Raw genomic sequence first — 13,979 nt, 5'->3', positions numbered from 1 at the left:
TTGATGAAACAGTTAATGTGGCGATGCTTACATATAATAGTTATGGTGTTTGTCAGTGGGAACAACTACAAACTTTGACTTGACTTTGACTTTGGATGACAGCTGGCTGGGACGGAATGGGCTTATTCCAATTCCGTTTCCCCCTTTTTAGTTCGTGCATTCTGTCAATGACAACATCAAACAATGACGTATCCCACCCTGAAAGACATTCAACAGGTTCCTCTTCTCTTTAGGGCTACTTTTTTGCATACGCTTCGACGGCATCCATATTTATTTTAAGCTGTGATCCTAATTGGTTGGCGGCTGCTCACTTTTTGGGGGGACAAATTTGAATAACTGACGAAGGCTGTTCTTGTCAACAAAAGAGAAGTCACCTGTGATTATATGACCTACGGGTTGATAGCAGTATGATGAGCCTTGGCAGCCAAAATAGTGGATGTTTTGCCATGAGCTGCAAAGTGAACGTTCTGCAACACGTTCCAATAATTAAACAATCTGGATGAAATGACGTTCGTAGAAGAAAAGAAATTATTGGTGATGCCTGAAATTTTAAATATTGTGGGATATTTTGGGAAACTTTTGTTGTCTGTCACTCACATTGAAGGCATCAATCCCGATGTTTGCAAATTACAAATGCAAGAACATGTAGTCTTTGTCTGATTTATTGAACAAGCATGATCATTTCGCCACACCATCGGGGCACAGTGTCACACAGCCACAGAGCCCGTCCACCCAATCACCTTTGCAGTCGTTGGCTCTTACGACCGTAATGGGTGCTGGGAACCTAATATTAACCCACAAGGTGAGGTGATGTGAAATGGGGTTTAATGTCGCGTCCAAGATTATTGCACGTATAGCGACGTGCATGCGCGCGCGCGTGCGTGTGTGTGTGTGTGTGTGTGTCCGGACTAAAGCAGATTGATAGTGCCATACCACTGAGCTACCATGCCGCAGTTTAACGTGAATACTTCACTCAGACGCAGTATCCAAACTCCGAACCGACCAGAACTTGTTTTAGCCCATAATGCCAAATGCCAGACAGGGTAACAACAAGGACCTTCGTTTAACGCTTTTTGGTATGACGCGGCCGGGGATCGAACCCCGGACATTGCGACAGTGAACCGTGAAGATCCGTGTTTGAATAGGTCTTCAGCAATCCAAGCTTGCCGTAAAAGGCGACTCTGCTTGTCGTAAGAGGCGACTAAAGGGATCGGTTGGTCAGACTCGCTGTATTGGTTGATGGATAACATCGTATTCCATTTGTGTGGATCGATGCTCATGATGTCAATCACTTGATTGTCTGGCTCAGACTCGATTATTTCATTTGTAACAGACCGCCATTTTATAGCTGAAATATTGCTGAGTGCGGCGTTAAACAACAAACAAATAAATAATACAGTAACATACCCTACAGGTCAGAACGCTGGGTGCAGCCTCACATTCGTTTATCTCGTGACTTTAATGTGACCTGATCTGATTGAGTCTCACCTGGTACGGTCTGGTCCACTTTCATCACATTGTGATTCAGTTGCGCCTGATTACAACGCCTCGCAACACCCACACAAATGACTCATTAATGATTAATACTCGAGCTATGCGGGTCACGGGTATTCCAGTTGTCAAGGCGACGCATCTCGATGTACTTGGTTGCTGCATGTCCCGGTCGCGTGTCAGAACCCTCGGATCGTTGGTTGGAATCCAAGATTCGCCATATTGAGTTTGTTTGTTTGTTTGTTTGTTTGTTTGTTGTTTAACGCCGCACTCAGCAATATTCCAGCTATATGACTCCGGTCTGTAAAATAATCGAGTCTGGACCAGACAATCCAGTGTTTGACATCATGAGCATCGATCCACGCAATTGGGATCGATGACATGTATCAACCAAGTCAGCGAGCCTGACCACCCGATGCCGTTAGTCGCCTTTTACGACAAGCATAGTCGCCTTTTACGGCAAGTATGGGTTGCTGAAGACCTATTCTACCCCGGAATCTTCACGGGTCTCGTCATATTGAGGATTCGTGTGTTTATCAGCACCAGAGACGTGTTCGTCGGTTGACACAAACTGGTAAACGTGTACGACCTGGACATCTGCATCATTTTGGTCTTACTCCAACATCAAATTGAAATACTGTTCGATACGGCGCTAAACCCAACTTACTTAGGAGCAAGCAACAATGATCGTATCTGGGCCCACTTGCAAAATGCAATGTTATGCCTAAGACTATTGTACGTCTATGGTACAGTATGTGAGTGTTAAGGTGTTAAGGCTCACGTCGCTATGTGCGTGCGGATTCTGGTAGAAATGCGTGCGTGCGTGCGTGCGTGCGTGCGTGTGTGCGTGCGTGCGTGTACATGTTTCCAAAAATGACCACCAGATTATCCAGATGTGTCTTCGTCGGAAGTCCCTTTATTGATATTTCAGTACATTTTTAACCTTGATTTATTTCAATTCAAGTATATTTGGATATATGTTTTGGTCTACAGTGCACTCTAGTACAGCATCCACAACTGCAGTGTAAAATCGAAGAAAGGCGTGAAGAGACTACCTCCCTTCCCCTTTAAATAAGACTCAGTGAAGCCAATCAGAAATGTACACAGAGAAAATAACTGATCAACGTGCACGTTGCCATGGGCCTATATTGTGTGTGCGTGATTTGAATGCGGAGACACAATCACCGAAAAAGGCCACAGAAAGAAACCTGCTCAGATTTCAATCACTTTTCAAGGGATGACTTCGCAAGTTTTATCGGTTTGTGCAATGCTCTTCCCTTTGACATTGACAAGGAATGCAATTGGCATACCACAGCTGCATCTGTCAGTGACGTACATGGGCGCTGTGCATCCGATGTACACGCGCTGTACTGGCTTTCCTTTTATGTCAAGTTTGATCACTGCGACATAGGAACTATTTATACCTTGGTTTCCTGGTTGGGTAAACATCCCAAGTAGGTCACTTAGGGCACTGTGACACCGTGTTGTGAATAGATGGCAGTCATGCAGGTATATTTACGGTAATGTGATGCCGTTTGCAAAACGATTTGAGTTCTCATTAGAACGTAGTAGCTGCATATTTCATGTCTTTGGCTGTAAGGCTCATTTCTGCTGTTCCCCACCGTTGTATTGTCGGAATATTGCTAAAAGCGGCGTAAAATCATATTCACTCACTATCTTTATCAGATTACATTCGTTTAAACTGTGCGTATGAATTTTTTTTAGATGTTTATACGGGATTATCGTTAACTCAAGAGGTATCCCAAGCCAAATAAAAAACACTGTGAAGTTGAGTAAACTTCAAAATTAGGCTGGTCTGTATGTACATTGTGTGTCATCAGTTGATTAGGTACGCTAGAGTCACAGTTCACCCAGCCGTTTGAGGCGCCGCAGTGTGGGTGTAGATACAGTCACAAAAGCGTCCAACAAACCTAATTTCGGTTCGAAAGCCAGATTCGCCCTGATGACATTTCCAGGTTTGACAGCACCATCGGCGGGTTTCGCCGAAGCGGTAAACGTCTTAAGACCTGCTCACCCTGTAATTTATTTTTATCTATTGTGTGAGTGGCGGGTTCTACCGGTAGGGCAGGGCATGCTTACCTTTTTCCCGAACACCTAGTGTCATTACTGATTTTCAGTGATCCATTCATATAATTTGCATTGCTATTTTGCCTTTTACGCCCAGTGGAATCTATTTCGTCAGAGAGACAGTCTCTGTCTTTGACGTTTTATATATATTATTATCTATATGGCCTATTTCTGGTGTCCCTCTCATGATATTTTTGGAATAGTGATAAACGAGGCCTGAAACCATACGTACTAATCCAATATCTTTATCTGATTACATTCGTTTAAACTATGCGTATCAATATTTTGGGATGTTTATAAGGGACTTAAGTGCTTTATCGTTAATTTAACAGGTAGCATTACCAACTGAAAAAAGAAAAACTCTGACGGTGAGTAACCTACATACTTAGTGAGTGGGCTGTTAGCATAGTCATTTCACCACGCCATCGGGGCACAGTGTCAGACAGTTACAGAGCCCGTCCACCCAATCTCCTCTGAAGACGACCGTCATGGGTGCTGGGAACCTAATGTGAACCCACAAGGCCTCCTGTTGATACTGTTCACGTATTTTTGTTTGTTTGTTGTGTAACTGAGCAATACGTAAGCTATATGACGGCGGTCTGTAAATAATCGAGTCGACCAGACAATCCAGTCACTGACATCATGAGCATCCATCCACCCAACTGGGACACGATTACATGTCACATGCATCAACCAAGTCAGCGAGCTTGACCACCCGATCCCGTTTGTCGCCTCCCAACAACAAGCATATCCTCATATCCACAAGCATGGGTTGCTGAAGACCTATTCTACCCCGGATCTTCACGGGGCGTTCAAGGATGATTTGATGCAGTTCATTGCTTCTCATATTATCCGGAACTCGTTATTTTCTTTCTACAAACATGTTTTAGTGAAATGGTTGGTGTTGGTTGTGCGTTACTGTGTGATCAAATTGTTGTTAGCTCTCGGATCAAATTGGAATATTACCACATTATGCCTTACATTTAAGTTGTCTTTATCACTTTAGACATGATCTGTGTTTAAGGCTCTTCAATGAACATTATTAATGTGCTTTGCCCCTCATAATGTGTTGATGAAGTTGAATAGGTGAGGTGAAATGGGGTTTAATCCAGCGACATGCGTGCGTGTGTGTGTGTGCGTGCGTGCGTGCGTGCGTGCGTGCGTGCTCGCTCTAGTCCGGACTGATGCCGATTTACAGTGCTAACCCTCTGCGATACCATGCCGCAGTTTAACATGAGTACCCCACTCAGACACAGTATACTGACTCCCAGCCGACCAGTCCTGGTTTTAGCCCCTTTATGCCAAGCGCCAGACAGGGTAACAACAAGTATTATCTTTTAACGTCTTTTGGTATGACGCGGCCGGGGATCGAACCCCGGTCCTTCCGCCCCCTGGGTGGAATCTCTACCACAAGACCACGGAGGCGGTCTCAGATAAAGAGCATGTGAATGACTGACCATTTGGTATCTTGGTTTGAGGGATTGGAGGTTTTGACGTTTTAATAATTCGTTTTTCCTCAGGTTTTACAGTCACAAAATATTGTCCACTAGATATTCACAAAATACAGCTCAAACAACTACTGGTATGTCTTGAAGTAGTGACGGAATATACATAGATGTGAACTGTTGCAGAGGTTGGCATCTCGTAACAACTAGGGGTGGAAGAGGATGGGGATCTCTGTGACTTGCAATCTCATTAAAACAATGTTACTCCGACACGATGCTTCTCTGTGTTAAGATCCGAGGGCACCTCCATAGGAGGTCGAGTCCGAAGCAAAGAAGCACATATTTTATGAAATAATCACTCCACGTTATTTTCATCCCTTTCTCATCCGACTAACGGGATCGGGTGGTAGGCTCGTTGACTTCGTTGAAGCTTGTCATCGTATCCCAATTGCGTGGATCGATGCTCATGATATTAATTACTGGATTGTCTGGTCCAGACTCGATTATTTACAGACCGCCGTCATAAAGCTGTAATATTGCTGAGTACGGCGCTAAACAGTAAACCAACCAGCAACCAACCTTCCTCATCCCCAGCATCCTGTGCTCATCTTCTTTGCAGCTCCATGAAATATATCCCTCACATAATGACTTTTTTTTAACTTTATTTCGGGGGTTGCCACGTGATTACACTCCGTGAAGCACATTCCTCCCCACCCCCCATCTTAAGAGCAGAGTAAAACTCACTCACTCAATACATCAAAATGTCCCATGAGAACGAAGGGTGTGCCCAGACGTTCCATTAACGTTGTTTGTTTGCTGTTTAACGCCGCACTCAGCAATATTCCAGCTATATGACAGCGTTCGTTCCATTATCTCGTATGGCTCCAATGTGGCCTGAGCCGCTCTAGTCTGACCTGGGAAGGTCTCGTCCACATACGTTGTGATTAAGTTGCGTGACTGATAATGACGACTCGTGACACCTACCCAATGAAGTCATTAAACCTTGGAAAAATGTTGGGTCACGGCTGTTCCAGTGATCTAAAGCGACACAACTCAAGTGCAGAGTTGCGTCCCAGAATCCTAGGATCGTTGATTGGAATCCTACAATCGTCCCGGTAATGATTCTTGTTAATATTTCAGTAGGAAAAGAAAACAATGCTTACCAAGTCATGTGCTCTGAGCACTTCTTATGTATGCGGAGGCATATGGTCACGTGATCAAATGCGCAACATTATGAGTTGCTTCCCTTACTAGCAAGCATTCGAATGTCGAGGGCTCGAATCCACGATTCGTCTCGATTCAGATTCGTTAATGTCACCAAGGTCGGAGGCGGATCGTGGATTTTTTTTAAAAAGTGGGGGTGCACATAATACCCGAGGCGCATTTAACATGCTATTTGGGTTAATTTTCTTAGTCTATGAAAACATTTCTTTTAAATAACTATAATTATTTTAATTCAAAAGAACCTTTCCTCTTCTGCTGTTTGTTGAGTCAAGGAAAGTAGATTTGGTTTAGTTGAATCAAGACTTGCCTAGGCTTTTAGTAAAATATTCCAGTCATGGCGCAGGACTACGCACTAACGGGATCGAGTGGTCAGGCCCGCTGACTTGGTTGAAGCATGTCATCGTATCCTATTTGCGTGGATCGATGCTCATGATGTCAATGACTGGATTGTCTGGCTCAGACTCGATTATTTACAGACCGCCGTCATATAGCGCGGATATCCTCGGCCGCGTCATGTCAAAAAACGTTAACAGATAGTACTTGATACCTTGCCTGGCGCTCGTCGTTAAGGGGCTAAAGCTAGAACTGGTCGGTTCGGAGTCAGTATACCGTGTCTGAATAGGGTATTCATGTTGAGCTGTGGCATGGTATCTCCGTTGGCTAGTACTATGAAATCCGTATTAGTCCGGGCTTCAGTCCGTTTGACTCCAAATGAAATGATCAATTACAAAATAACTAAAAAATTGGGTATAGTCTATTAAATGTCAATACGGTATACGACAATGAATACTCTGTACTCAACTATATCTGCTGTTTGTTATATTGAAACCAACTTCTAAAGCTCTTGGTATGTCTCCTGACAAGCTGTCCGTCTGTCAACGGGACTCGAAGCAGATGGACGAAGCAGATGGGGAACATATCAAAACCATGTTGGGTTGATAAATTAGATCACGTCAGACGTGCAATTAATCAATTTAATTTAATCAATTGTTAAACTGCATTCAGAAAATAAGTGCATGTTACTAAGACTCTTGAAGAAAATACCTTGAAACATGACTTAATTGTGACAAAATACAAGCTATGGCAACGTTTGCATACTTTTGGATACAGATACAGAAGGTTAAGTGAAGGATCTGACTTCTTCTAACCATCAAGCAGAAACCAAGATGAAGGATATGAGCATGTTTCCCTTGATGAGACGTGGGTAAATTATGTGCCCCTCACATAACCAGCAGTCAGTGGTACCCAGTGGGAACTGGAAGGAGTGTGGGAGAAAGTTACCAAAGGGAAATTGAAAGACTTATCGTTCTCCATGCTGGTTGTGTTCATCAGGGTGTTCTCCCAGGCTGTGACCTCGTCCATCGACCCAAGGCAAAGGACAATAGGGACTAATACACAGAAATGAACGGCAAGGTACTTCTAGAGTAGGTGAAAGTTACATTGGTCCCTACTGTGCCTGCCAAGACCCTTATTATCATGAACAATGCATCACATCACAAATTGCAGGATCCAGACAACAAGGCCCTGTCTAATAGCCTTAAAGAAGATTGTGATTGTGCCGCAACGGACGAGTATGACCTTTGCTTTCAGGGCGGTAAAACCAGAACTCAGTGAAATCATCAAATCTAAAAAACCTGAGCCCGTGTATACGGTTGACCATAACACCAGCGGTAAAGGTAGAAAGAAACATAGCAGCGAGATATAGTCAAGCTACTGGTCAAGTGGTTGACTAAAGCAAGTGACTGTCGTGACACAAGCAATTCGGACGACGAGGGCTGTGACATTAAAATTATCATGAGACGAACCCTCTTTTTCTGCCGTTCCCTGTACCGTTGTGTAGCACGTGCAGTACGTGTTTGCGCTATTTGGTACGGGGTATTTCTTGCCGTGGGCCATATTGACATTTAATATACTATTCCCGATTTTGAGTTATTGTGCAATTCATCGTTCTCATTTGGAGCCAAACGGACTGTCGTACAAGTAGCCACACTCGCACGCACGCACGCACGCACCAACACACGCGCGCCTGCACGTCACGATATAAGTGCCATCATCTTGAACGCGACGTTAAACCCCATTTGACCACCACTCCCAACCCCGACCCCACCACCGTCCCCGTACATATCCCCCCCCACACACACACACACCCCCCCCGTACACATCCCTCCTCCCTCCCCCCCCCCCCCCCCCCACATCCTCCCTCTCTTCACACACACACACACCCCCCACCCCCCCCCCCCCCACACACACACACACACGACACACACACACACACACTGAAAATGAAATGGTTGCCCCCTAACTGTATGATATGCGAGACAAAAACATTGGTCCGGCTTGTTTGAGTGCGCGTAAGCGTTGCACTCACACGCACCTCAACTATTCCCATGTGCCACAATGCCAGTGCTTGTCTTAATTAACAGAACCTTGTTCAATTCAATTTAACAGAATGAGAATCTAATATATCCCGTATTTTTTAACATTGAGAAACACAGTATCGAATGTCTGTCATTGTCACGACGGAACAACAGAATAAACACGTACTGCACGCGCGTCAACTGTTCGAAATCATATCATTACCATCACAAAGCAAAGCGCGTGCTGCACGCGTATTCACACACGTTGTCACCATTCACGCGCAATCTCGTGTCAGCTGTTACTCAGTGTTTGATGTTGTCGGTGAAAAAGAAGAGATGATATTAAATTCATCATTAATGTTACCAGCGTCAAAAGAAATATTTACAGAGCATAGCAGTTAAACAGAAGTACATTGTAGATGTTTTAATAAATCATTTTGATAACAAAAATAGATGAGACATCTTGTCAATTTCATTATGCACGTGCACATATGGGGCGCACGTGTGATTGTGTTTCTCGGCTCCTATTGTGCAATGTCCATAATTATCACGCGCACATCTATATGAGTGAATTCAATATTCTTTGAGGACTTACCAAATAACTAGTTCGCACGTGTCAGTGGTTGGTGATATTGAAATATTGACTGTATGAAGTTGTGGCTGTTCGCCCCGATTATGTTTCTAGGTTTTTCAGCACCATAGCCTCGCTCGTGGGTTTCACCGAAGTGGTAAACGTCTGAGACCTGCATCTCTGCTGGCTTTCTTCCCACATTAAGCTGACAAACCGTGATATAACTGGAATAATGTTAAAATGCGGTGTTAAACCCAACTCACCCACTCACTAATATTTAGGGAACTCGGCTTTGATCTCACAAAATATAAAGAACATTCCGGGCAGTAATTGTTCAAGACAAGTCTCATGATATAGGTGCAAGGACGATTTAACATTGTGTCAGAGTAAAAACACTGTCTGGAAGAAAGGGATACATACCTTGTTAGACATTCACTGTATTAGCAATATAATGATCTATGGGAAAAAAGATAACAGATCGAACAATAATTCATTGTCTTCTTCAGGTCCCAGGTGTTTATAGTGTCGGAAAATCCGTGGTACTTTATGCAGGACGTCGTGATGTAGTTGACGTCAGTCGTGGTGCAGCTCTTTGCTGCCATGGCACAGTTGCAAGCCGTCATGATGTAGTTGCAATGCATCGTGGTGTAGTTGTATCAGGTCATTATGGAGTTAGAGAACGTCATGATGATGATACAGACCGTCGCGGTGTAGTTGACGTCAGTCGTGCTGCAGTTCTTGGCTGCCATGGCACAGTTCCAAGCCGTCATGATGTAGTTGCAATTCATCGTGGTGTAGTTGACGTCAGTCGTGGTGCAGTTGCAGACTGCGTGGTTTAGTTGCAGACCGTCAAGATGTTGTTTCAGACCATCATAGTGCAGTTGCACATTGTCATGATGTAGTTACTGGCCGTCGTGGTGCAGCTGTAGTACGTCTTGGGGTAGTTGACATCAGTTGTGGTTCAGGGAAACTCCCCATTTCAGTTAATCCATTTGAACTCGCTCCCATTGGTCGACTCCTCCCACGGGCAAGAAGTACGTCTTCTGAAGCAGTCTCCGAGAAGACATCCCCGCCAACAAATAGCCCAGGGATGAATGATTAATAAACCGAGGACCCAAGTTGCAAGCCGTCATGATGTAGTTGCATACGGTAATTATGAAGTTACATAACGTCATGATGTTGTAACAGACCATCGTGGTTCAGTTGTAGTCCGTCTAGGTGTACTGACAGGCGGATGTCGTGATGCAGTTGCCGACCTCCAAAATGGCCGTCGTGGTGTAGTTGCAGGCCGTCTTGTAGTTGCAGGCCGACGTGGTGCAGCTGACGTCTTTCGTGGTTCAGGGAAAGACCCAATTTTAGTTAAAATCCATGTGAACACATTCTCTTTGGTCGACCCCTCCCACTACAGACAAGAAGTACGTCTTTTGTAGCGATCTCCGAGTAAATCTCCACCATATAGCCCAGGGATGAGTGATTATTAAACCGAGGACCCAAGTTCGATTCCCCTCATTGGTACAGTTGTAAAAGCCCATCCTCCTGTCCAGGTTATGGCAACACCTCGTTTTCAGTGCTAAATTATTTCATAAGCTAACCTAATTGTCCCTTAGACTGTGTCCCGAAATGAATAAACAATCACTTTGAGGCGGACCTAAATGGACAGATGTCCTATATTTTAACAAGAGGGCATACCTCATCTGTCACACGGTTTTAGTTGTATAAGAAAGTTGGATTTTTTCAGTTGAACGTGACAAATGTCACTGTCGCCTTCTTCGGCAAACAGGAACTGTTTTCGACGGATATGAAAAACAAGAATGATGAAATTTAGTGCATGTCGTTATTATTTTAACCTGCTCCTTGCTTTTGAATAAATATATCTTTAAAAACCTTTTAACTGTTGTTCCCTCGAAATAATTTTACACTCCGATGTTACTGTTCACGATCTCAAATGAGGTCAAAGGTTGGTGGCGTACATTCATTTTTTGCAGAGGTATAGCCCTTGCTCCATGCTCTTCAGTTTAGTGCACACCGTGCTCTTAATTCTTTATTCTGGTTTCTTTCATTCTTTCTTATCTATTTTCATTTTGCTCTTTTACAGAATACAGATTGAAAAACCCAATTAGATGTCTATACGTTTTAAACGATAATTAACTTAAAGAGAACTAGGCTCACATTTGAACTTGATGGGCAAGTATGGTAAGGTGAGCTTCTACAGATGAACTAACACACACACGGTGAAACAATTATCCGTTCTACACACCAGAGAATTACTTCAAGTTTAGCGTCATATATATAATGTAACATTGCATTTACAGTAATTGCTTGAGGCTTGGTGTGAAATTGTTAAACTGGCTTACCATTGTTTTAGACAATACATTTTGACTTGGTGTCTTGGACATATGCCTTCTCAGACCACATGGCTTGAAAACCTTACTCCAGAGCATTGACATCCCCTTGTTATATATTTGGAAGGGTAGCTTAAGACGAGTTAATACAAATTTTAGAACTTTAAACGAAATGGGAATATTACAAATTGCAAACTTAAAAGAAACGACAAATGAATATACCCTTTTAGAAGCTAAATGAAAACGGGTGAAATTTTGACCACTACAGGGGACATTGGCTCAGAAACTACTGAAGTTACCTGAATGAAAGTTTTCATGCTTATGTAGGAGATACTTGTCAAGACTTGAGTTCGAAAATTGGTCCCTTCAAATATTTTTGTGCGGGGTTATTGCCCTTGCTCACTGCTTTTCAGCTTGAGGTCGAAAATTGATGGTGTACATTCATTTTTGTCAGAGGTATGGCACTTGCTCCATGCTTTTCAGTTAAGTGCACACTGTGTGAAATGGGGACAACTCTCACAGAAACTACTGACGTTGCAGACCCGTAAAGATCCGGGGTAGAATAGGTCTTCAGCAACCCATGCTTGCCGCAAAAGGCGACTATGCTTGTCGTAAGAGGCGACTAACGGGATCGGGTGGTCAGGCTCGCTGAATTGGTTGATGCATGTCATCGATCCCAGTTGCATGGATCGATGCTCATGTTGTCAATCACTGGATTGTCTGGTCCAGACTCGATTACTTACAGACCGCCGCCATATTGCTGGAATATTGCTGAGTGCGGCGTTAAACAACATACAAACAAACTAAATCGACCTTGCATGAACGAAAGTGTGCATGCTTATGTAAGAGACACTTGTCAAGACTGAGTTCGACAATAAGTGCCGTAAATTATTCTTTACAGATTTATGGCCCTTGATCCATGCTATTGTACTTGGTACAGGGTGTCTACAATGGGGACAAGTTTTCTCAGCTTATCTAAGAGATACTTATCAAGATTGAGTAATATTTTACAGAAATGGGATCTTTTGTGTGTATTAATTTCACATTTAATAAACTTTTCTGACATCATAAAGCGGCCTTTTTAAGGCTTTATAGGATACAACTCAGTGATTGACATCATTAACAAATCAACGAGCCTGACCACTCGATCCATATGTGGTCTAGCCGTTTGATGACAGATATAGGGTCAAGAGTGCGCCTTGTGTTAAAAGCACGAAGCCGACATGACCATCCGATCCGTTCAGTCGCCTCTTTCGACAAGCATAGTTGCTTAGAATCTAAATTCTTACGAGGAATTCCCACCAGTTTGAAAATATACTTCCCTATACCTGTAAAGACTATTGTTTTATATGTGCACAGACCCTGAAGATCCGGGGTAGAATAGGTCTTCAGCAACCCATGCCTGCGTAAAGGGCAACTTCGCTTGTCGTAAGCGGCGACTAACGGGATCGGGTGGTCTGGCTCGCTGACGTGGTTGATGCATGTCATCGTATCCCAATTGGGTGGATAGATACTCATGATATCAATCCCTGGATTGTCTGGCCCAGACTCGATTATTTACAGACCGCCGTCTTATAGCTGGAATATTGCTTAGTGCGGCGTTAAACGACAAACAAACAAACAGTGTGTATGCATGATTCTATGCCAAACAAAGTCGTGTCGCGTATTTACTCAAACTGAAAAAGAAAATGGGTGTCAAGTGGACTAAGGCGAAGTTGTCGCTGATAAGAGTTATATCCCTTAACGCCATAGGATCCGCTTGTCATGGTTCGAATCCGGCTCCGATTATAACAAATCTATTTCTCTTTGCCAGGGAGGCCAGTGGCGTCCATATGTCACGGTGCCTGGATGTTCTGCTCGGCCAAGATCTTGAAAGGGAAACGAGCAACCTGCTTCCATGCTATCAAAGACGACGTGGAGAATGCTGGGTGAGAGTTGTAAATCATGTTGCCTTCGATCTACTATGGTGTTATAAGCTCACCTTACAGAAAGTGGAGTGTGCGTATTGTGCTTGTAAGTCGCTTACTCATTTTGTGCTCCCCCTTGTAAACACAACTCGTTTTGTTAATCCGGGGCCAGACGTCAAAATGGACTCTTCTTCTCATAAGCAATATGCTTCACCTTTTGCTCCTTCCCTCGTAAACAATACTCGCTTTCCCCTTCCCTCGTAAACAATACTCGCTTTCTCCTTCCCTCGTAAACAATACTCGCTTTCCCCTTCCCTCGTAAACAATACTCGCTTTCTCCTTCCCTCGTAAACAATACTCGCTTTCCCCTTCCCTCGTAAACAATACTCGTTTTCTCCTTCCCTCGTAAACAATACTCGTTTTCTCCTTCCCTCGTAACAATACTCGTTTTCTCTTTCCCTCGTAAACAATACTCGCTTACCCCTTCCCTCGTGCACGCAATACCCGTTTTCTCCTTCCCTCGTAAACAATACCTGTTTTCTCCTTCCCTCGTA

At 43.7% G+C, this 13,979-nt stretch overlaps 1 protein-coding gene across 1 annotated transcript in view; it reads left to right on the top strand.

Moving 5' to 3' along the window:
- LOC124114061 (putative cysteine protease YraA) overlaps nt 1-13,979 on the top strand; it is a 64,188-nt gene that overhangs the window by 45,801 nt on the left and 4,408 nt on the right. Inside the window, exon 4 of the mRNA XM_048396017.1 lies at nt 13,332-13,446. Within this exon, the coding sequence (XP_048251974.1) occupies nt 13,332-13,446 (115 nt within the window). The remainder of the gene's footprint in view (nt 1-13,331; nt 13,447-13,979) is intronic.

The sequence above is a fragment of the Haliotis rufescens genome, unplaced genomic scaffold (genome assembly GCF_023055435.1).
Source record: "Haliotis rufescens isolate VD_foot unplaced genomic scaffold, xgHalRufe1.0.p SCAF_15, whole genome shotgun sequence".
In the NCBI taxonomy this organism is placed as follows: Eukaryota; Metazoa; Mollusca; class Gastropoda; order Lepetellida; family Haliotidae; genus Haliotis; species Haliotis rufescens.
The sequence above is the reverse complement of the archived record's forward strand: the minus strand, read 5'-3'. Positions and strand labels throughout refer to the sequence as shown.